This window comes from Penicillium cosmopolitanum (genome assembly GCF_028827165.1).
Source record: "Penicillium cosmopolitanum strain IBT 29677 chromosome Unknown utg000011l:1.0-3548175.0:1.0-3550911.0, whole genome shotgun sequence".
Classification (NCBI taxonomy): Eukaryota; Fungi; Ascomycota; class Eurotiomycetes; order Eurotiales; family Aspergillaceae; genus Penicillium; species Penicillium cosmopolitanum.
The window spans coordinates 1,947,021-1,968,260 of record NW_026622681.1 but is presented as its reverse complement, the minus strand read 5'-3'; the positions used below and the strand labels follow the sequence as shown (position 1 = coordinate 1,968,260).

The following is a 21,240-nucleotide window of genomic DNA, read 5'->3' as shown; positions in this document are numbered from 1 at the left end:
CCGCAAAAAGGTTGCTCGATGTCCAACCATCACACTAATATTTCTCTCCAACAAATCCTTCACTTATTTCCCAGAGACGCGTCCAGTTGTTTTCGTCCCGGATGTGGGAGTGCAAGTCATCATTCGCGACGATATTCTGGCTAATGTAAGCACCGGAAGAGTCTTTGAATTGTTTTGTTAGCTTTTCCCATCGATAATCCTTGACATTGTGTTGACGAACCTGCGATGGTAGGGTCGATCATTCCAGTGATGATACTAGCAGCGCCCTCTGAGCGACCGGTCCAAGGAGGGAAATCGAATTTAGTTCCATCCAAGTCAACCAAGTCTGTAGCTGTTAGTAAAAGCTACATGATAGGGGCGAGGGAATCTTACGTCCAGTCTTCATCATTTCGCCAACCTCGGCTTGAAAGTCTTCCGTGAAGTGTCTCTGCAGTCCAGATTGAACAGCTTTGGAGGGGTCAGCAATTCAATTTCTAGAACATTCACAGCTCGAATATACGGACCACCGGGATCAATACTGAAAACTCTGATGCCCTTGGCCTTCAACTTCTCAGCCAATTTCTTGGCAAACATTGTTCGTGCGACATTTGACTGGCCGTATGCAGCATAAGCCTCATAAGTTTTGCCCTCCTATGACACGTTAGTGATGCCGGTTTTCCATTTAAATGGAACCATCCACTTACGCTGAATCCAATATCATCGAAGTGAACCTTGCCGTGGCGGATACTAGAGCTAGACACGATGATGACAGATGAAGAGGGACCGGCCGCCTCAACCTTAGGCAACAGAAGCTTGATCAACAGGAAGTTTGCGAGATAATTGACTCCGAGTTGCATTTCAAAACCATCCTTTGTTTTGCCGTATGGACAAATCATGACCCCAGCCACACAGACGACGTGGTCGATCTTCGAGATATCGACGAGGTCCTGCGTGGCAGCCTTTCGAACGGCACTCAAGTCTGAGAGATCCATGTTGAGGAATCGTGTTTGAACATTCGGGTTCTTCGCGTTTATCTGATTGATTACTGGTGCCACTTTAGATCCCGACCGGGCGCTGAGGATAAGCATCTTAGGGTCGGCGGCAGCGAGCTGAAGTGCCAGTTCTCCCGCGATAGATTCATCGGAGACTCCGGTGATGAGAACTGCGAGTGTGGCATTTCGTTAGCACCCAACTTGCGGTATTTGCACAAGTAGTTAACTCTACCTGTTTTCCCAGCAAGTTTCTTTCCATATTTTTCCAGGATAACCTCTGAGCGGAGGATTTGTTTGCCAGACATCTTGCAGTATGGTTCGAAAAGATTAGAAGTGAGGAGATAATGGATCGTTTGTAGCTAGGATCGAATTGATTCGCAGACTTCGGAATCACAAAGGGGACGAGATCATGTGGCTCCTTTTACAGTTTTCCATTGCGTCGATTGCCATAACTCCGTCCGAAAAGTGAAGGTAAGAGAACAGTGGTACGAAAGCTATGGGGCCCCTGATGAGGTTAGACTCGCGTCATCATGGAAATACTGATTTTGTGATCAAACTAACTGGAAGACAGAAAGCCAAAAGGGGTTAGATTCTGGTCATCAGGGTCAACCTTAACTTGATACACTTACTGACGAAACGTACCCAAGCATCCCATTGTAGGCAATTTAAACAATCCGACCTGAATAGGTTAGCGTGTTGTCATCACAATATTTTGCCACATGAGACCCACCCGTCGCATTGTCAAATGCGGCTAGCTTATTCTACCTCAAGCCCTTGGGAATTCTCCAGGCCTGTGCTACTATTATCCCGAGTTGATCATTCGCATGACATAGCAACTACCCGTATGGATAGCTCAATTTACTAGAAATTTGTATAAAAATCTTTGAACATTCCACCGAAACCTTGCAAGTCACTCCGGAAGACCATGCTACTACTTAATCGTGGAACTGGTAATAATATACTTCAGGGTTGAAATCCGTAGATCGGCTTTTATTCAACATGCCCAGGTGGATTTCTCTTTAGAATCCATTCTAGTAAGCCACGTAAAATAACGGAGATTCAATCACGGAAGGTGTGGATTCCAACTTGAAGGCTAAGATTATAATCAGGCGGCAATCCGGCGGTGAATATAGTGAAACAGTACTGCGGGTGCGAGAGAAAAGTGAATAGAAACTTGAAGAAAGACACGAATAAAACCAATTAAACCTTGTAAGGCAAACGAAATTGAAATACACAAGCGGTTATGCCTAAATAGCATGCAATAAAAAAGTGAAAGTGAACAAATATGAGGCCTAGGTAAAAACATTGGAAGAGATAGGCAGACAATGGGAAGAATCCGAGATAAGCTTTGACAGAACTAACACGAAGACTCTAGTCCTCTCTCAAAACGAAAGTATGAGAGTCAAGATCATAGAGCTTGCTCAAACGATCACCGGCATCCCTAGCCTTTCTGTATCTCATATTTCGTTCAGGATGAGGTGAGTGAATGATTATGCTTCGACTCCTCCAAGCTGCTGGAGGTGTAAAGCGGACCTCAGATCCACCCAACGATGTCATTCCAAATCCTATATCTGCCATGGCTTGACAGAAACTAATCCAGGGTATGTCGCCACTATGATCAGTTTGGCCCTCCTGGAAAAACAAGTACTGTAATATAGGTAGATGACGCCGATGTACTTCAATCTGCGGAGGGATTAATCTTTCTGGAACTTCGTCTGCTTCAGCAGGAGTTTCTTCGCGTATTGGCTGTTCCGCCTTCGATACATCGGCAATTCCACGGCTCTTGGTCTTCTTTTTAGGAGGTGCTATCATTTCCTCCTCCGGGCTAGCCTTATCACGCGTAATCTCCCAGTATCTTGGCTGCGTAGGTATCACGCAGATCACGAACTTCGTAAGGGGCCGCGAGGGAAAATGCATCAGGAAATTTCCCCTTGACCCCTTTTCCTCGAAGACTATTTTTCTTTTTGCCGGTGATAAATTCGGGGCTGTTTTTTGGCACCACTTATCCGATCATGGAATGTGTTTGGACTCGTCATTTTAGAATGATAAAGTGAATTGATTGGAGTGTGATACAGGAGCAATGTGGTATAATATCTCGATAAACTAGATCAGGGTCAGACTGTCAGATTCTAGGGATGGAGTAGAGCTTATATAGCCAATAGCGAATCTGGTTTCGGGAGCGGTTGGTAGGGATTTTGGTCCCAGAAACTGAAAGGAGAGATTGGTGCTTCCGAATCCTTGTTTGACAAAGCGAGACAAAGAAAGACATCCATAAAATCTGTACATTTCCTTGATCTATCCTTTCATCCTCCAGGGACTTTGATTTTTGGTTGACTCTGAAAAGGTATCTTTGCCAATGCCGCATATCGCGCGCTATTAGACATCAAAAGCTGGAGATTCATATGCTTTCTTGTATGTCCTTTCTTCCTCGCCATCGTCGGTGAATGGAGTAGGATTTCCCGAGTCGGCTTGTACCTGCCTGCACTGCTTCCGGTTGCTCATAGAATTGTTGCAAATGCTTTGTGCAATGAAATGATATTTTACTTCATATTTTGTCCGGTCGCTTAGATTGGATGGATCCTGAAAGAGACGTGTCTGTCTTTGAGCATCTCTTTGACTGTCTTTGAAAGGGCATGATTTCATGATCTGACCATGTTCAACCCAAGGATTGCAGAGACTTGGAGAATACGATACGAGTTAACAATTAATAATGACCGGAATGTTGGCCTATCTGAATGACAATGATTGGACCAGGATGGGCTGTGGTGTAAATATGTGGCAAATGATCTACGAGAATCTCAGCTTGGACCCACCGTTCATTCATTCATTCATGGCATGAATACTGTACACATCAGGTCGCCGACTCACCATCATCCCCCTTTCAACTGAGCACCAAGCAATGCCTCTCGATTATCCCCTAGACTGACAACAATCCCATCCCGACAATGTCGCAAAATGAACCACAAAATCTACCAGAACGTCCCTCCGAAACAACCTCCCTACTCCCACACTCCCAGTTCAACTCCGACAATCCCATAAACCCCAGAATCATAGCCGGCATAATCGCAACCTGGATAGCCACATTTCTTGCCGCAGCCGATAGCACCATAACCTCCACCCTCTCCGCTACAATCGCAGCTGAGTTCGACTCGCTATCAATAATATCATGGCTGGGATCAGGATACCTGATCGGTCTGACAGCGACACAACCGCTGAGCGGTAAATTGAGCGACATCTTCGGCCGACGCGCCAGTTTCTGCACAGCCGCGAGCCTCTTCACGATCGGAAACTTGGCCTGCGGCTTTGCGCGCTCGAAGATCCCCCTTATCTGCGCTCGTGTCATCACAGGCATTGGCGGCGGCGGGTGTATTGCGATCGCGACTTTCATCGCGTCGGACAATATCCCTCTCCATCGCAGGGGAACATGGCAGGGGTTCAGCGCGGTGGTTTATACAACGGGGATGGGGTTGGGCGCGGTGATTGGCGGTGCGATCAATGATGCCGTGGGCTGGCGATGGGCTTTTATTGGTATTGCGCCTATCTCGCTGGTGTCTGTGGTCGGTGTCGCTATGTTCGTGCCGAAGGGTGAGCATGTATCATCGAAGGGATTTCGCAAGCTGCTGCTTCGAGTGGATTTTGCCGGCTCGGTGACTCTTGTCTCTGCACTTGTTCTGCTGTTAGTTGGTCTCAACCATGAAGGCGAGCAGATTGTCACACGCCAATTTATAATCGCCGTTCCCTTGGGAATTCTTTTTCTGGTGATCTTCCTCTTGAGCGAGGCGCGGTGGGCCAGAGAACCGATTATCCCGCTGTCGCTATTTCGCCAACGAACTGTCGTCGCATCCTGCCTGACAGCGTGGTTTTTGTCAATGGCTTTCTACGCGCTCACCTTCTATGTCCCACTGTACATGAAACAATTGGGATATTCGACCAGTGAAATCGGCGTGCGTCTCTTGCCAGACTCGATTGGCGCCGGACTCGGATCGTTCCTGGTTGGCTTAGTGATTCGTATGACTGGGAAATATGGCATTTTTCGCTATACCATGCCACTGCTTGTGGTGATTGCGGCCGCTGGGTTCTACTGGATCTCGATGGAGACCCCTTGGGTTCTGCCGGAGATCTATTTGTTCTTTAAGGGTTTCGGCATGGGCGGAGCATTGACCATGTTGATTCTGGCCCTGCTCCATGTTGTTCCGCATGAGAAACATGCCACTGCAACTTCTGCCTTGTATGCCTTCCGATCAACCGGGTCGACGATGGGTCTCTCTGCGGCCAGTGCAGTGGTTTACAGTCGACTTGGCCAGAGTTCGGGCGGAGTGTCTGCGTGCGCGGAGACGGATGAGTGCTATATGCATGCGATCCGCGGGGCGTTTGAACTAGCATTGGGGTGCGCGTTTGCAGGGTTAGTGTCAGCTTTGTTTATTGCGAATTACGAAACGAGACCGAAGAGAGCAGTTGTCCGGGATGTGGACAATTAATCTTAGTCGGGTCAGCTCAGCCAGCCCAATCAACTGAGCCATGCATTCAGTTTGCAATTGCTCGTTCCCTTTTCGTTCCGAGAAGTTCAAGAAGAAATGAGAGAAGCAATGCGTGAATGGGTGTACATAATGACCAAATTGAAGTCAAACAACAATCCTGGCTGTTTGTGTCGGAATTGTTGAGGCGCCATGTGGATTCCCCCGCGGAATCTCGGAAAGGACTGCCTAAAAGGTGCAGGATACGCGCCAGCCCTTAATTTTGCGAAATTTCCAATGATCCTCCAAGTCGAAAAGATCGGATATGCTCTACCAAGAGGCAAGATATCCCGTAGTTGGGTCAGTGGCTCTTGTTGTTTCCTCGAATGATTTCCCACGGTCCTTGACGTCATACAAGGGTGGACCATGTTTCACAGGCGAATAAACCCTCTGGATGGAAGGAAATGTCAGAAAATACCGAGGAAAGGCCAGGATCATATGATGTCTATGATGGCCCTTCATCATCGGTATTATTCGTATGCACATGGCCAATGCTGATGTGATGTCGCCATGCGGGGCAGGCTGATTATAACCTTGCAGGATTGCTCCTCCCCAGTATATTTCTCTCTCCTCACCCTCCCCCACATGTAGAAGCTCTCTAGCGAATCACCGTTCTAGTAGATTGGATTTGTAAAATCGGTCGAGCGTAACTAGGCTAGAATCTCAAGAGGGGAAATCGGAGGAGAACGGGGGAGGTGAGAAGGACGGGGGTCGCCGTGATGAGCAGCTCCCCGCATTCTCGAACTTCTGCTGGGGCAGCTTTGACCAATCAAAATGATCAGCTTAGGAATCGATTTCGAATCGGCGGTGGCCAGACTTGTCCAGCCAGTTAGAGCTGACAAACTGCCTCCAATGAAGTTTCCCGCCATTCTTCCCCCTGTCCCCGTTGTGTTGCTACTTAAAAAAGTGCGGGGACCGGTGCATTTGAGAAAGTTCCTTGTTTTTTTCTTTTCCTCTTCCTCAGAACTCTCCTTCTCCTCCTCTCCTACCCCTCCACCCTCCACATATATCTTTAAAGTATAAAAGCAACCATGGGTGAATGCCCGGTTCACAACAAATCCGCCAACGTCGCTGGCCATGGCACCAGGAATCGTGACTGGTGGCCAGAGAACCTGAAGCTCAACATCCTGCGTCAGCACACCGAGGCTACCAACCCTCTGACCAAGGAGTTTGACTATGCTCAAGCCTTCAAGAGCCTTGATTACTATGCCCTCAAGAAGGATCTTCACAGTCTGATGACTGACTCTCAAGACTGGTGGCCCGCCGACTTTGGCCACTATGGTGGTCTTTTCATCCGTATGGCCTGGCACAGCGCCGGTACCTATCGTGTCTTCGATGGCCGTGGCGGTGGTGGCCAGGGCCAGCAGCGTTTTGCCCCTCTGAACAGTTGGCCCGACAACGTCAGTCTTGACAAGGCCCGTCGTTTACTCTGGCCCATCAAGCAGAAGTATGGTGACAAGATCTCTTGGGCCGATCTGCTGCTCCTGACCGGTAACGTCGCCCTCGAGTCCATGGGTCTGAAGACCTTTGGTTTCGCTGGTGGTCGTGCTGATGTTTGGGAGGCCGATGAGTCTGTCTACTGGGGTGGCGAGCGTGAGTGGTTCACCAACGATGTTCGCTACGCACCGGAGACTTCCGAACAGGAGAAGAAGCAGGGCGATATCCGCACTCGCGATCTTGAGGACCCACTAGCTGCCGTTGTCATGGGCCTCATCTACGTCAACCCGGAGGGCCCCGATGGAAACCCCGACCCCGTTGCGGCAGCCCGCGATATTCGCATCACCTTCGGCCGCATGGCCATGAACGATGAAGAAACCGTTGCTCTCATCGCCGGTGGTCACACCTTCGGTAAGACTCACGGTGCCGGCCCCGCTGACAACGTCGGCAAGGAGCCGGAGGCTGCCGGTCTCGAGTGTCAGGGACTCGGCTGGACCAGCTCCCACAACTCCGGCAAGGGTGCCGACACCATCACCTCGGGTCTTGAGGTGACCTGGACTAAGACTCCTACCAAGTGGAGCAACAACTTCCTCGAATACCTGTTCAAGTTCGACTGGGAGCTCACCAAGTCTCCCGCTGGCGCCAACCAGTGGACCGCTAAGAATGCCGACGACATCATCCCCGATGCCTATGATGGCAGCAAGAAGCACAAGCCTAAGATGCTGACCACTGATCTGTCTCTCCGCTTTGACCCTGCCTACGAGAAGATCTCCCGTCGCTTCCTGGCCAACCCTGACCAGCTCGCTGATGCTTTCTCCCGCGCCTGGTTCAAGTTGCTCCACCGTGATATGGGCCCTCGTGTCCGCTGGCTCGGCCCTGAGGTTCCCCAGGAGACTCTCCTGTGGGAGGACCCCGTTCCCGCTGTCAACCACCCTCTGATTGATGTCGAGGATGTTGCTGACCTCAAGCGCGAGATCCTGGCCTCCGGCCTCGAGCACACCAAGTTCATCTCCGCTGCCTGGGCCTCCGCCTCCACCTTCCGTGGCGGGGACAAGCGTGGTGGCGCTAACGGTGCCCGTATCCGCCTGGCTCCCCAGAACAACTGGCAGGTTAACAACCCTGCTCAGCTTCGTGAGGTCCTTGCCGTTCTCGAGGACGTCCAGCGTCGCTACAACAGCTCGCAGACTGGCAACAAGCGTGTCTCTCTCGCTGACCTGATCGTTCTGGCCGGTAATGCTGCCCTGAGAGAAGGCCGCCGGTATTCCCGTCCCCTTCACCCCTGGCCGCATGGATGCCACCCAGGAGGAGACCGATGTCGACTCCTTCCGCTGGTTGGAGCCCGTCCACGACGGCTTCCGCAACTACGGCTACTCCAGCATCCGTGTCCGCAGCGAGCAGATGCTTGTCGACAAGGCCCACCAGTTGACCCTCACTGCTCCCGAGATGACCGTCCTCGTTGGGGGTCTGCGTGTTCTGGGCGCCAACTGGGACCGCTCCAACTTGGGTGTCCTGACCCAGCGTCCTGGCCAGCTGACCAACGACTTCTTCGTCAACCTGCTCGACATGAGCACCGAGTGGAAGTCCGCAAACGCCAACAACGACACCTTCGAGGGTGTCGACCGCAAGACTGGTGCCAAGAAGTGGTCTGCTTCCCGCAACGACCTGATCTTCGGTCACCACGCCGAGCTCCGCGCTCTGTCAGAGCTGTACGGTAGCCACGACGGCCAGTCCAAGTTTGTTCGTGACTTCGTCGCTGCTTGGGATAAGGTCATGAACCTGGACCGCTTCGATGTGGTCTACGGCTCGACCATCTCTGGTCGTCCGGCCCGTCTGTAAATTTCTTATTTCTTGTTGGATCTTGTTGCGGACTCCAAAATCCCAGCTCCATATATGACGCTATGCTCTGTATCTCATCTTGTTTAACGAAGATTGATGCCTCCAATCAATGTGAAAATTAGCTTCAATAATTTCCGGTATCTTTGCTCATCCAATCATTTTCTTTCCTATAATTCTCAACCCGGTAGTCTGCCATCAAAACTAAGCGAGCCCCACCTATACCAGGACCAAAACTCTATCTACTTTGCCAGTGCTGGTCAGGTCTATAATAAGTACGTAGAGAGCCAGATAAATTTTCAATGAATGGAGCCAATGAATATGTCAATTGGCTCTGTGGAATCTCGGGTTGGTGGGGCTGCTAACCCAAATCCGGAAAATTCTGCGTATCCGTAACTCCTCCTTTCCCAAAAATCTTCAGGATATTTCGATGCCTGGCACAAAGAGGACAGCAAACGCTTAGATTTTCCGTGGTACGCAGATCGGACAATCTATGTGCCTGATTGGATCCATTTAGCCCGACTTTCAATGCGCGCAGCCTAGAAAGGAGGAGGAGGCCCGCTACTTGGACGTCATTTAAGGGAAGCTGAGAACGAATACGCACTGTGCACTTCGAGAATAGTAAGAAAAAGTAAGCAATGGACCCTCCAGGTGGCAATAAGGCTATTCGGCCAAGACGGACACATCGGAAGTCGCGTCTAGGGTGCACTAACTGCAAGCGACGGCGCATTAAGGTACGCATTCCCTCCGATTTCTATTCTGTAGTCTTCACATTTCTCGCTCCCGCTTCATCCGCGGTCATGCTATATACACTCCGGTCGATACTTTGCTTTCGCCCTAGGCGGTGGAATAGCTTAGTCTCCGAATCTAACGAGAATCGAGCTGATCTGTTACAGTGCGACGAAAAGCGGCCTAGCTGCTCCAACTGTTCCAACCATGACGTTGAATGCACATTTACTACAATCACAACACAATCTGCGGAATCCTCGGCTCAAGAGGATTCGGAAGTGCCCGCCCGAAGACCGGCACGTAGATTCCAACCACACCAATTCGCAACAGGTGGATTGAAACAAACCTTCCGAATACCAAACCCGCAGCCCCGGTCCTCCTCCAGCAGCACCCACTCCACAGGAACACAATGTGATATCTTGAAAGACCCCCTTCCAAGCACCATATCCATTCCCGACCTTCATCTCTTTCACCACTGGTGTATATCTACTCACCAAACAATGCGTACCAGTGACCCCAACAATATCTGGCAATACCACATAGTACAATGGGGCATTGAATTCCCTTCGATCCTCCACCTAATCCTCGCTCTATCCGCACTACATCTAGCCTACGAGCACCCCGAAGAACGAAGTAAATACCTACAACAAGCAGACAACCATTTCACCTTCGGCGTACGAACAGTCACCAATTTCTTTTCCCTCGAGGATCTGGACGAGAAGAACTGCCAGAAAATATACATGTCCACAACTCTAATCGTTTTCATATACTTCGGCCGAGGACCACGACCAGGCGAATACCTTATCTTCAGCGACGCCGGTCCAGCAGAGTGGCTCGTCCTCATGCAAGGCGTTAAATTGACCGTAGGGTCATATCACCAAAAGGTCTTTAGTGGGATTCTCAAGCCTGAGCCTCCAGAGCCGTTACCAGAGATCAGCCCATCGATTGGTCTGGAGCTTCACGAGCATACAGTGTTCACGCAGGCAGCACAGCGACTCGTCGAACGAGAGGTCACAGATGAATCGGTTCTTCAACTATATACCTCTGCTCTCAATGATCTATACGATATCATGAATCAGGTTCACAAACGGAGATCTGCACAGCAGTCAGGGGTTGCTTTGATGGATCTATTGATCGGGTGGCTTTATCGACTACCTGAAAATTTTATCCGGTTGCTAGAGGAGAAAGAGCCTCGAGCCCTTGTGGTACTTGCCTACTGGGCTGTCTTGTTTCGATATATGGAAACGGCTTGGTTTATGAAGGGATGGGCTGAGCATGTTCTTTCGGGTGTTTCTATGTTTCTGCTGCCGGAGTATCAGCCGTGGATTGAGTGGCCGTTAAAGAAGGTACGGGAAGTATAGTTGGAATAAATTCACGATCATAAAATGAAGGAAATTATACGCTAGTACATAAAAGGATGATGGAGTCTTCATCTTTCCATTTGCTGTAGTATAAAATAAATGACGATGTGGATCCTGTTCGGCACAGGACAAAAGTGCTTCGATGATGAGCCGGCTCGCAGCACCAGTACCAGAATTATATTCAGGTTTTTTTTTAGTAATAGAAGCAAAGTGAGAAAAGCTTACACAGTGATATTGGCCAGAGGCAAGATGTCAACTGGATCAATACCATAAAACATACAGTCCCTAATTTAAGTTTTTTGAGTTTTCTTGCACGTGGAGCCTATTACCCTGACCCCAGGGTTCAAACCCCTAAAAATAGGCATATTTCTGCCTAGAATATGCAAGATAATAGGCATAGTGGATATTCCCCTTCAAGAAAGAAGCAATAAGTACCCCGTAGCGGGCAAAGTTAAAACAGAAGGATGGGCGCGTCGCCAAATGCTCCACTTGCTCCGCACGTATTCGTTCAGATATTTCCTAATACGGAAGCGCAGAGCCAGACGGCAAGGAGAGGGATAGATCAGCCATTATCATATATATAGCTAGGTCCTAAGTCTAAAATCGAAACATCTTCAATCTATGCTTACTCCTGTTCCTCTTACCTAAATTCTCACAATGGATATCGTTTTTCACCCTGGCGTGAACGGGTCCCATCCCGTTGTCGAGTTCTACCCGTATATTCCTTCAGCTACGGCAGGGTATGCATTCATGGCCATTTTTGGCCTTGCAACCATCGTTCACATCGTGCTTACGATTCCATTTCGAGCTGCATACTTCATACCCCTGATATTGGGAGGGATATGTGCGTTCTACCCTATATCCTTGCAAAACGACCCCAGAGTCCAATCTAACAGCTTAACACAAAACAGGCGAGACATTCGGTTATTACGGACGAGCATGGTCCCATGAATCCCGATTCGAAATTAAATCTTGGGCGCTACAAGAAATGCTCATTCTCTGCGCACCGCCTCTAGTCGCCGCAACCGTCTATATGGTCCTTGGACGAATTATTCGCTCCTTCGAAGCAGAGCACCTCTCTAGCATGCGCGTCAAATGGCTCACATTCGTCTTTGTAATGAATGACATCCTCTGTTTCTGCACACAGCTCGGCGGTGCCGGTGTTCAGGTCACTGGAGACGCTCAGATCATGAGTATTGGCAAGAAAGTTGTACTTGCGGGGTTAATATTCTCGCTGATTGTCTTTGCCTTCTTCATTCTGATCGCCGTCAAATTTCATCGTCGTCTACAACAAGCGCCGACACCGCTGTTGATTATGAACCCCGATCTGAAATGGGTGCCGTATATGTGGGCAATTTATGTCGCCTGCTTCGCCATGATGATTCGCAATTTGGTTCGGACGATTCAATTTGGTGCGCCTAGGACGACAGACGTCAATACGAAGGAGGCGTATATCTACGTCTTTGATGCGTTTCTAATGTTTCTTTCCATGCTTGTCTTGATCGTCTACCACCCGGGGAAGCTCATCAAAAAGGCCCGTCGACTCGCAAAGGCCGGCGCATTCGATCGTTCTCTCAACACTGATCGTGATTCAACACAGGTTCCATTGACTCAGTGGGAGCCAAAACCGATGCAAGAGACATGCTGATTCTCTAAAACATGGAGTTCCTCTTTCTTTTCCTTTATTTCTTCCCGGTGTACCTCATACGGCGCAGAGCTTTGTGATTATTTCTTTTGGCATCGAGTCTACTTTGTATTGGAATTATAAAATAGACTATACAAATATAAGTTTCATCATTAAATCCACTGGAGGCTAAACCAGAGCCATCCATACTAGATCCTATCCAATACACGTCCATCCAGATAAGAAAAGAAAAGAAACTCATTATAGGCATGAGGGGACATAAATGACATCGCGATGTTCCAATGTCCAGTAGTTGACAACACGTTCACGGCAGTGCGAGAGTGCAAAATGCGGAGAATTCCCCATATGTCACTTCATATTCACGTTCAATATACGAAATCCGGGATTACCGGCGAAGCAGATAGCTGTCTAAAACCACATAATTCCGACAACCAAGCCGATAACCACTGCCATACAGCTACCTTTTAGCTCAGGCGCCGTTCGAATGGCAGCATCAGTTGTCTCGTTATGGGAGAATGTGTTTGGTTTTGAGGTCTGCGCGGGTTGATTTGAGGTCGCGTTGGCCCGTGCTTGCGGGTCTTGCGGTTGGGGGATTATAGCTGCGCGAGTCGGATTCTTTTTGTCGCTGGTCGCGAGAGATTCGATGGAGGACCAGTCCCAGTTCCAAGGTATACTGGAAGATTGGAATAGAGACTCGGATCCGAGCCTCCAAAGCTTGATTGCAGTATGGCAGGCCTGCTGCCACATGCCGAACAAAGGCGAAAGCTGCAGTCCCGGCCAGTTTGTTGGTGATATGTATGAGGGGGTCGTCTCATTATTGAAATGCGGTTCATTTGCGGAGGAAGGTTCGTCAAGAGAGGTCGGTCGAGGGGCGGGGATAGAAGGGGGGATGGTAGGGGTGAGGTGTGCGGTTTCGGGGGAGAGACTTCGGTTCGAAAAGGGGGTGAAGATTTGATAGTCGTCTAATTGTTGGATAAAGTAGGTTCGGAAAGCACGAGCCCGTCGGCTGAACATGAACGACGAGTCTACCGCGCCATATGATAATTCGCTTTTGTTCTCGACGGAAGCGACCTCGCCGGAGAGTGTCAGCGCGTTGCTTCTGGAGCGCACAGAACGCGACAAGAGATTCCCACGCGGCCGATACTGCGCCGTCGCAGTCCACGAGGCCGGATAGTTGACTGGTGGCGTGTCCGAGGGAAATTCATCGACAGGTTCGTTGATGAGTGGCATATCTGAATATGAGGTGTTCCCGTTAGCTTGCGTCTCGGAAATGCCGAAGCCAATGCAATGCAAATCCCCATGAACTTACGTCGAGCTCCATGAGTGTTGAATGAGAAATCGGTCAGTTTCAAATTATAGATATTCGACAATGAGGGCGCCAGAGTGAGTAGCGAAAAGATCACCACTATCAGGAGCGGCAGTGCGCCCGGCTTGTCGAGCCCGGAGCGCATCATCCACGCGCTCGGCGATCAATGCCGATGACCACTGGCGGGGATCAGAGGACTTTTTACGAGATTCGATAATGCGAATGCCATGGAAAGAATGCCAATGAAATGTACAATGGTGTGGTTGTTGAAATGAAGGTCGGGAGATGGTTGGAGATGCCTCCTTTTTTTTTTCTCCCACCGCTCCCAATCCTCGTAAGATAGGTGAAGGGAAAAGGTTCCGAGGAGGGGAGAACAGCAATAGAAGCTGGAAAATGACAGGCGTCAAAAAAGCAGTAAGGTTTGGGAGGGGAAGATCCAAGCGATAAGCCTAAAAAGTCAATGGAGCGCCCTATGGGAGTAAACCTGGTTGCGTCTTGGCTTTTTTTCCTTCTGCGGCCGGCATGACGTCGATGATCGGTCGCACAGGTAACGCTGGGGATTCAGTGGTGAGGTGCATGATGTGGAATACATTTGAATCAGTCAGTCTTCACATATTACAATTTAATTATAAAACAATAGAAAGTTACGATGAGTGATCTGGATTTATACCGAGATAAATGCCAGTTTATACTCGAGGAATGTTCCCATGTGGAAGGAAGAATTTGTAAATTTATGCCTCAGGCATACTTGATACCTTCAATAATGCCCATATTTTATCTTGGGGTACCCTACCACACTCCACATTCAAGTACTCCCCCCGGTTAGGTTTATTTTGGGTTACCCAAACCAAGTTTTCCATCAGTGCCATCTGGTCATCCTTAACGGCTTTGTACAAAAACTTAGTGATGTGAGCCAAGGAGCATTCTCCAGGCAACTACCGTGCACGATTCCCCAAAGAGCAAGCGATCTGCACGCCCAGTCTCACCTGCAGCGCCCGCTGTCCTTGAACCTCGAGAAGCCACAGCGCTCCAAGCCGCTTTTCCATTTAGCCGCAGGTAGATTGCGCGGCCTGGCATTTGATCATGTAGAATCCCATTTATTTTAAACCCATTATCGTTGGCGTTATCATGTACATCTAAGACATCAACAGCCGATTGCCGATTTCGCCTGCCATCTGGCAATCAATCCTTGCCCCCCCTGTTTACTTGGATCATTCGCTCATGCACTCCATACTATGCAGTGTACCCACAGTGCTCCAATTTTCAAACCCTGTTTCGTCACTTTTCGATGCCCCCGAAACAAACAAAAACCCTGTTCATCATTTCACGCTAACAAGTCGCCAAAGGCGGACTGGTCGCGGAATAGCCAACACCGACCCGGCGAGTCAAAAAAAGAGGGAAGCCACTCGGGCAGAGGGATAAATACCCGACCCGGAAGCTCCCCTCCCCCGTGGCCATGAACTGTCATCAGAGCTTGCTCCAGGTGAAAGCCACCCGCGGCATGTGTCTCGCGCCCTGTGGCTGCAGTGCGATGATCCTCGATGCGCAGTAAACTAGGACTAGCAGAAGATGATTGCAGTGTGCCATGGAGGCCTTCCAGAATATTCAGTCCTTGTTTGGCGATTCCATACTGTGGCGCTTGTCGAGACAGAAGGCCAAAAGCATCGAAAAACGTAGCGTAGCTATACCGCAAGTCGGAGTCGGGGCTGAACCGAATGCCTGCATTCGACAGCTGCCGCGTATCTGCTTGGATAGAAAGCAAGCAGATCCCGAGGCACGCCAGCGCTTCGACAAGAAGGATCGGGAAGAGAAACATTTGCTCGCATGTACCACCCTCATCATCGCCGGCCAAAACATAGAGTCGGGTGATTGATGATATCACTTTACAGGAAATGTCCATCAGGGTTCGGCGATGAGATAGAGCTAGCAGATCGGTACCGTATCTGCTGCTAGTATTGCTGCCGTAGTGTAGATTGTTGCAGGGATCCGCAAATGCGCGATATAGAGAGGCCTTGGCGCTGTAAATAAATAAATGGAGAGTTTCTCTCTTGGGAAGCAGTGTCGGCTCTGCTGGATCCCATCTAGTGTCTGGATTGTCGAGCCAATATGCAGGTGGCAGTTGGTCAACAACGACTTCTTTGAACCTCTGCGCGAACTCGGAGACCAAAACTGGGTCGTATTGATCTGTCGTCCATGATGGGGGGCTAGTGAAGGCCGTGAGATATCTGGCCACCTTGATGTAGAAAATTCGATCCGTAAATGTCGTGAGAATATATGGTCTAATTGTGATGGTGCGCAGGCTGTCGTGTGGGAGATCAATGTCAAAGTATCCTTCGGGGATCAGAGGCCAGTAGCCGAAAAAGGAGCACATAAATCTGGCAAGGATCAGATCATGTACTTCGAACTTGAACGCATTCAAAGGAACCCATCTCATCAACTTACCGATCAATAACATATAAGTTCCAGAAGGCTCGCCTACGTATTTCCATACTCAAATCGCTAAGTGGAATCCCTGGATCCTTCAGGTGTAATCCCATTTCATGAGCATCCTTGACAGTCACACTCAAAGCTGCCCAGCATTTTCGAATCTTCGCATAATTTCGGAGGTAGCAGACATGATAAAATCGGTGCTGCACGGTTATGATAGTTGGCTTTCTCTCGGCTGATTGTGTTTTCTCGATTTCGTTTGCCAAGGAGTAAAACCATTCTTCAAGGTGATCAAGGCTGACGTCCAGTATCCCAGTAGTAGGGTATCTTGAGTGTGGTAGGCATTGTACGCTGAGCAGACAAACCCGTAGTATGAGTAGCCCGAAATCCACATCCTCGTCGGAGATGTTGCCTTCCAATATTCCGTCCGTATTCTCTTGCAGCGTCCACCACTCATTGTATTTGGAATGGAATGTGGGAGGATATATCATTTCGTAGGTTCGATTGATCTCCTGCAGAAACATACAGACCAAGAAATCTGCCACTGACCTTTCTGGCCATGTTCGGCGCAGCCTTGATCGCGATCGCGATGAAGGCATACTATTCTTTGCCGCCGTCATAAGCGGGAAGTTTCTATATGAATTTACATCAGTGAATCTGTGTTGATATCTCATTTCCAGGTCCCCTAACAGCCAAGCAAGGGAGCATGGAGGTTTTGTGCAATTGCGGCTGCTCTTTGGTCGTACCTTAAAGCTTCTAGTCCATCCATCACCGGCTCATGAGAGTCGGATTCATATGAGGAGCTTGTTGTAGGACTTTGCTGATCTTCCGAACCGCCAGTTTGAGGACTCGATCTTCGTCGTCTTGGCTGTCTGTTGCGACCTCTGCTGTGACTTTGTTGAGCGTGAGTGAAAGAATATACACAGAGGTGCTCAACCCCGCGGCCCTGACAGTGATTACATGGCCTTTGGCGATTACACTAAGAGGTGGTCAGCAATGCGTGATGTGTCATGGATGGTTTCACAAGGGCGTCGTAGGAAGTATGGAAAGCAACTGATAGTACGTACCTTCTGCTTTCTGCGATTACATTCGAGGCAAGACTTAATGGGCTTCTGACGAGATCTTTTCTCGTGCTGCATATTCTGAAGATACCCAATAACACATCTAACACAATTAGTCCACAGCAGATTAGTTTGGGTTATTTTAGCATTTTAACTGTGCAGAACCTTGTCTCTATCCGCCCTGCAATACTCCATAGTAAGCGCCAAGACTAAAATGGCCCCCATATTATTTTAATTACCCCGGCACATTTAGATCATGTGTGTAAAGCTTTAACTCCTTAGGTTAACAGGCGCGAGCTTCTGCAATGCTGTCGATTAATGGGCCTTGGGGTCCGACCCGTTTCAGATTGCAATTGGGCGAATGACGACTCTGGACAATTGCCCGACAATGGGATTACATAGTGACAAAGTACCCCGTCCATCGTCGCAACCAATATGCCCCTGAAAATCTCTGATACTTTGAGCTTCGTATCACATGCTAGCATGGACAATTAGATTTTGAGTTCCTCATCTTTGCGTTAGACAAAAACTACATAAATGTAGTTCTATCCTTGCTCTACCGACGAGCACGGCGGGCTACTCACTGTGGGTGGACCTTGGTGAAGACCACTATCTAAGAGGGCTGGAGTTTATGGGCATCCGGCGTTCTTGTGGAGACCCGGGTTTCCCGAGAAGCCCGAAAAACCCCCGCTTGTTTTGAAGCTTTTTTGGGGCTTGCTGGAGCAGGGACACGACATCCTGCTGTTCCGTCCGGAGGTTGACCGCAGCGTGAAGCTGTGGGAACTTCGATGGGGCCATTTCTATACCAAAAAGGAAACTCTGCACGATGATCCGATCTTTTTATTTGCTTATCATTCTAGTCAGCTTATGATTTTCATTCTGTTTCCCTCAATAACGCCTTGCACGCTACGGACGATCAATCTGCCTTGAGGACTGCAGAGTACATCCTTCGACACAACCTAGTTTTGACCAAAGTACACGCTAGCACTAATAAGGAAGGTATTTTAATTTATGTATGAGTACGTGGGAATGATGAACTTGTGAAGCACGGTCTCGAGCAAAACTGGCGTTTTCTTCTTTTTTTAGATTTGCTGCTAAGTTCCTCGTGCCCCTGCGTGACCTCTGCCTCCATGACATCAAGCACGCTGGACACTTGTCTTATTTCATCGATATTGCACTTCTAATTGCCGTTTCTCTCCAGGGCTCTCGCTTCTACCGTCTTCGGCCAGCAATAGTATAGAAAGCAAACTTCTTCGATACGTAGATCGGGACTAACAGATCGTCGGAGATTTTAATTGTATGAGACTCAACAATACATTTGCCTTTACGTTGCTGGCTGGACCTTCAAGCGAGCGATTATTGCTCCACGTATCCCATCACTACCCAGAATTGAATCTAGTGCCATCTGTTAACCCGTTCCATCTCATACTGCCGCTCGGAATAATCTGCCCAATTCTTCCTGGATGGACGGGGCACGTCAGAAATCTTCCGCGCAGAGAACGATACTCCTTGTCCTATTATGGGAAGATCCACCAATCCCTCAAAGCTGGCGAGCTTTTCATTATCGAAATTGATAGTCCCGTCGCTTTCCTGGAAGTAAATCATGCCTTCACTTTTCTCGCGGCATTTAAGCTTGAGATGATATTGAAGAGCCCGATCGTTCCCTGTCTTCTGAATTTTCGCTCTCGCCATGCTAGTTTTGGAGGCTGGTCGACCTCTCTTATTGCCCAGCTTCAAGTTCTTTTTGGTTGAAATGCCACCCCCATCGACAAGATCTTCCTCGGAGTCCTCTTCATCCAAGGAATCGGCTGAATTTTCTTCATGTCCACGACCAGCCTGAGCGCAGTATTTGTCCAGGGCAACTTCCTCCAAACACATAAGCATCACGCCCTCGACAACTCCGAAATCAAAGGCGACTTTGAAAATACCAGGTGTTTCAGTTCGGTGGATATTGAGAACAAGGTCAGTTGGCTTGTCTAGGAACCCATTCTCGATAGGAGCACAATCAACATTATATCTCCCAATAGGGGAGACATCCTCTGTCTTCCGACCGAGTTTAAGAAGATAGTCCTGATGCAGTTTTTCTCGCCCATTCTCCCTCTCTGATTCCTTATCTTTCAGTCGCCTTGTCTCATCGCTGGAGTGTTGATTGGCTGCCTTTCCCACAGCGGCTTCATCCCAACCCATGAAGATAACCTGAGTCTTCGGCCCAAAGGCTTTCTTGTGGTGCAGACCTGGGATCATAGTGGCAGCTTCAATCATATTCCCAGAGCGGTATTCACTGTGTCGATCAAGAGGTATGCCAATAACACCGGTCGTTTTAAGTCGGTTTGCCTGGCCATCGGACAAGAAGTACTTCTGCATTACCCATTCAGGGTAGGATGAGAGTTCCTCGGGAGTACAATCGCTGAGCCATTCTTCATGCATCTCATTTTGAAGCTTAATGATATGATCGGGAACCTGGTCGCATTTCCCGGCTGTGAGGGCAGCCTTCAGTAATGCAGTGGGTGTAGTGCGCCGTCCAAAGGATGAATTGGGTTCTTCGAACTGCACTCCATAGTGTTTCAACTGGGTACCGACGAAGTCGGAATTATCTCGCAGTAATTTTCTTCCTTCCGGTGTAAGCTTTGGCAGAAACATGCTTCGAAGTTTCTCAACTTCGATTCGGTCCACACGACCAGGTTCTGCCATGAACCTGCCGAGTGATGAAATGAACCCATCGCGACGAACATCGTGTAAGAGCGACGACATTGTGATTTGCAATTGTGAAAAATGTTTCTCGTAAGCGATGAATGGGCGAACAGGACAAAAAGCGTAGTGATAATATGAAGAGAGAGAAGAGAAGAGAGTGAAGCTGTGTGCACACACGGAAGGACTACGGCAGCCTTGATGCCCGGGTGCCTTGATGCCTGGGGCAGTCGCGTGGTCCCGCCAGAACAACTTTTCCGTAGGATGTGGTGCAGCAACATCCAACATCCCTGCCAGGTACAGGTAACAGGCTACCTAGTACCGTGGAAATGCCAGGGCGGATCCTGTTATATTGGTGGTGATGTAACATGTTGCTATACTTCAAGTTAGTCCTCTACCAGGATGCCAAATTAGCAACTTGCCAGTCTGAAAATCTCATGTATTGAGATCGGCCTAGTGGTAGCTGTATGGAGAAGAGAAGGAACTGAAGTATCCAATTCTCACTTCATTGTCTGGTAGCAATTAATGTGTCTCTTTGAGTGTTGGTGGCCGTCTATGCCACTTATTATTAAATAATCATCTTGAGCCCAGTGCATGATATTCCACTGCTGTCTACGTCATAGCATTCCATTCACCCCTTGGTGCAGGAGATTACTTCCTTTCTTCCTGTGACCCAAACCCTTTGTAACCCCACAAAGCTAAATAGGAAGCCTTTTTGTAACCACTTTGTCCGAACCACGGTGTCTGGCACTTTATCTCTAATTCAAGTGTAGATAGTTCCAGTAACCTAGAATGAAAATAAGGGTAGCAAGTTCAGAAACGAATTACCCCCAATCATTGTACATCCGACCCTTCTACATCTGGAAAATGTTACTTGAACCCGGTCCGGGTTCATTGGGCTCCAAATGGTAACTTAATGGTTCATGTGATAACTTGAAGTCGTATGGCTTCATGGGGGGAGAGGGGTAGTAATTTAGGTTGGGAATTTTCCGCTCCCCCATCCAGGGCACCCAAAGCCGACAATATCCCGAAAATCCCTTGTTGTGACCTTCCTCTCCCTCTGGGGTCATCCCTTGACCCTTCGGAATTCGACCCAGCACGGACTCCTTTCCAGGTCCGTGGTATCCCAATGCACCCTTCTTTGAATCCAGGTTTGCGAGAGGCGGACCTCCTTAAACAAAAATGTCCTTTTCATCAGCCGAACATGACTCTGCAGCACTTTCCAAGTCACCAACTGCCAACACCGACACATACCCAGCCACGATAGC

At 49.0% G+C, this 21,240-nt stretch overlaps 8 protein-coding genes across 8 annotated transcripts; 4 read left to right on the top strand and 4 right to left on the bottom strand.

Annotated features, from left to right (window-relative positions):
• Positions 1–34: 34 nt before the first annotated feature.
• N7509_012239 (Short-chain dehydrogenase/reductase SDR) lies at positions 35–1,276 on the bottom strand (the record flags this gene model as incomplete). The annotated part of the gene is made up of 6 exons (XM_056636876.1): positions 35–162; positions 221–325; positions 373–447; positions 504–630; positions 684–1,141; positions 1,204–1,276. 6 exons carry the CDS (start codon positions 1,274–1,276, stop codon positions 35–37), a joined length of 966 nt encoding a protein of 321 aa, XP_056482906.1.
• A 2,640-nt stretch (positions 1,277–3,916) lies between these two features.
• On the top strand, positions 3,917–5,449 carry N7509_012238 (Major facilitator superfamily domain general substrate transporter; the record flags this gene model as incomplete). Its single annotated transcript, XM_056636875.1, has 1 exon — positions 3,917–5,449. One exon carries the CDS (start codon positions 3,917–3,919, stop codon positions 5,447–5,449), a length of 1,533 nt encoding a protein of 510 aa, XP_056482905.1.
• A 1,067-nt stretch (positions 5,450–6,516) lies between these two features.
• cat2 (bifunctional catalase-peroxidase Cat2) lies at positions 6,517–8,758 on the top strand (the record flags this gene model as incomplete). Its single annotated transcript, XM_056636874.1, is given in 2 exon segments — positions 6,517–8,152; positions 8,169–8,758. The coding sequence occupies 2 exon segments, from the start codon at positions 6,517–6,519 to the stop codon at positions 8,756–8,758; spliced, it is 2,226 nt and encodes a 741-aa protein (XP_056482904.1).
• A 1,226-nt stretch (positions 8,759–9,984) lies between these two features.
• Positions 9,985–10,845, top strand: N7509_012236 (uncharacterized protein; the record flags this gene model as incomplete). The annotated part of the gene is made up of 1 exon (XM_056636873.1): positions 9,985–10,845. The coding sequence occupies one exon, from the start codon at positions 9,985–9,987 to the stop codon at positions 10,843–10,845; it is 861 nt and encodes a 286-aa protein (XP_056482903.1).
• Positions 10,846–11,502: 657 nt separating this feature from the next.
• On the top strand, positions 11,503–12,493 carry N7509_012235 (RTA1 domain-containing protein; the record flags this gene model as incomplete). Its single annotated transcript, XM_056636872.1, has 2 exons — positions 11,503–11,689; positions 11,757–12,493. The coding sequence occupies 2 exons, from the start codon at positions 11,503–11,505 to the stop codon at positions 12,491–12,493; spliced, it is 924 nt and encodes a 307-aa protein (XP_056482902.1).
• Positions 12,494–12,898: 405 nt separating this feature from the next.
• On the bottom strand, positions 12,899–13,941 carry N7509_012234 (uncharacterized protein; the record flags this gene model as incomplete). The annotated part of the gene is made up of 2 exons (XM_056636871.1): positions 12,899–13,722; positions 13,800–13,941. The coding sequence occupies 2 exons, from the start codon at positions 13,939–13,941 to the stop codon at positions 12,899–12,901; spliced, it is 966 nt and encodes a 321-aa protein (XP_056482901.1).
• A 1,179-nt stretch (positions 13,942–15,120) lies between these two features.
• N7509_012233 (fungal specific transcription factor domain-containing protein) lies at positions 15,121–16,747 on the bottom strand (the record flags this gene model as incomplete). The annotated part of the gene is made up of 2 exons (XM_056636870.1): positions 15,121–16,171; positions 16,239–16,747. The coding sequence occupies 2 exons, from the start codon at positions 16,745–16,747 to the stop codon at positions 15,121–15,123; spliced, it is 1,560 nt and encodes a 519-aa protein (XP_056482900.1).
• Positions 16,748–18,679: 1,932 nt separating this feature from the next.
• Positions 18,680–20,035, bottom strand: N7509_012232 (uncharacterized protein; the record flags this gene model as incomplete). The annotated part of the gene is made up of 1 exon (XM_056636869.1): positions 18,680–20,035. One exon carries the CDS (start codon positions 20,033–20,035, stop codon positions 18,680–18,682), a length of 1,356 nt encoding a protein of 451 aa, XP_056482899.1.
• Between the last annotated feature and the right edge of the window lie 1,205 nt (positions 20,036–21,240).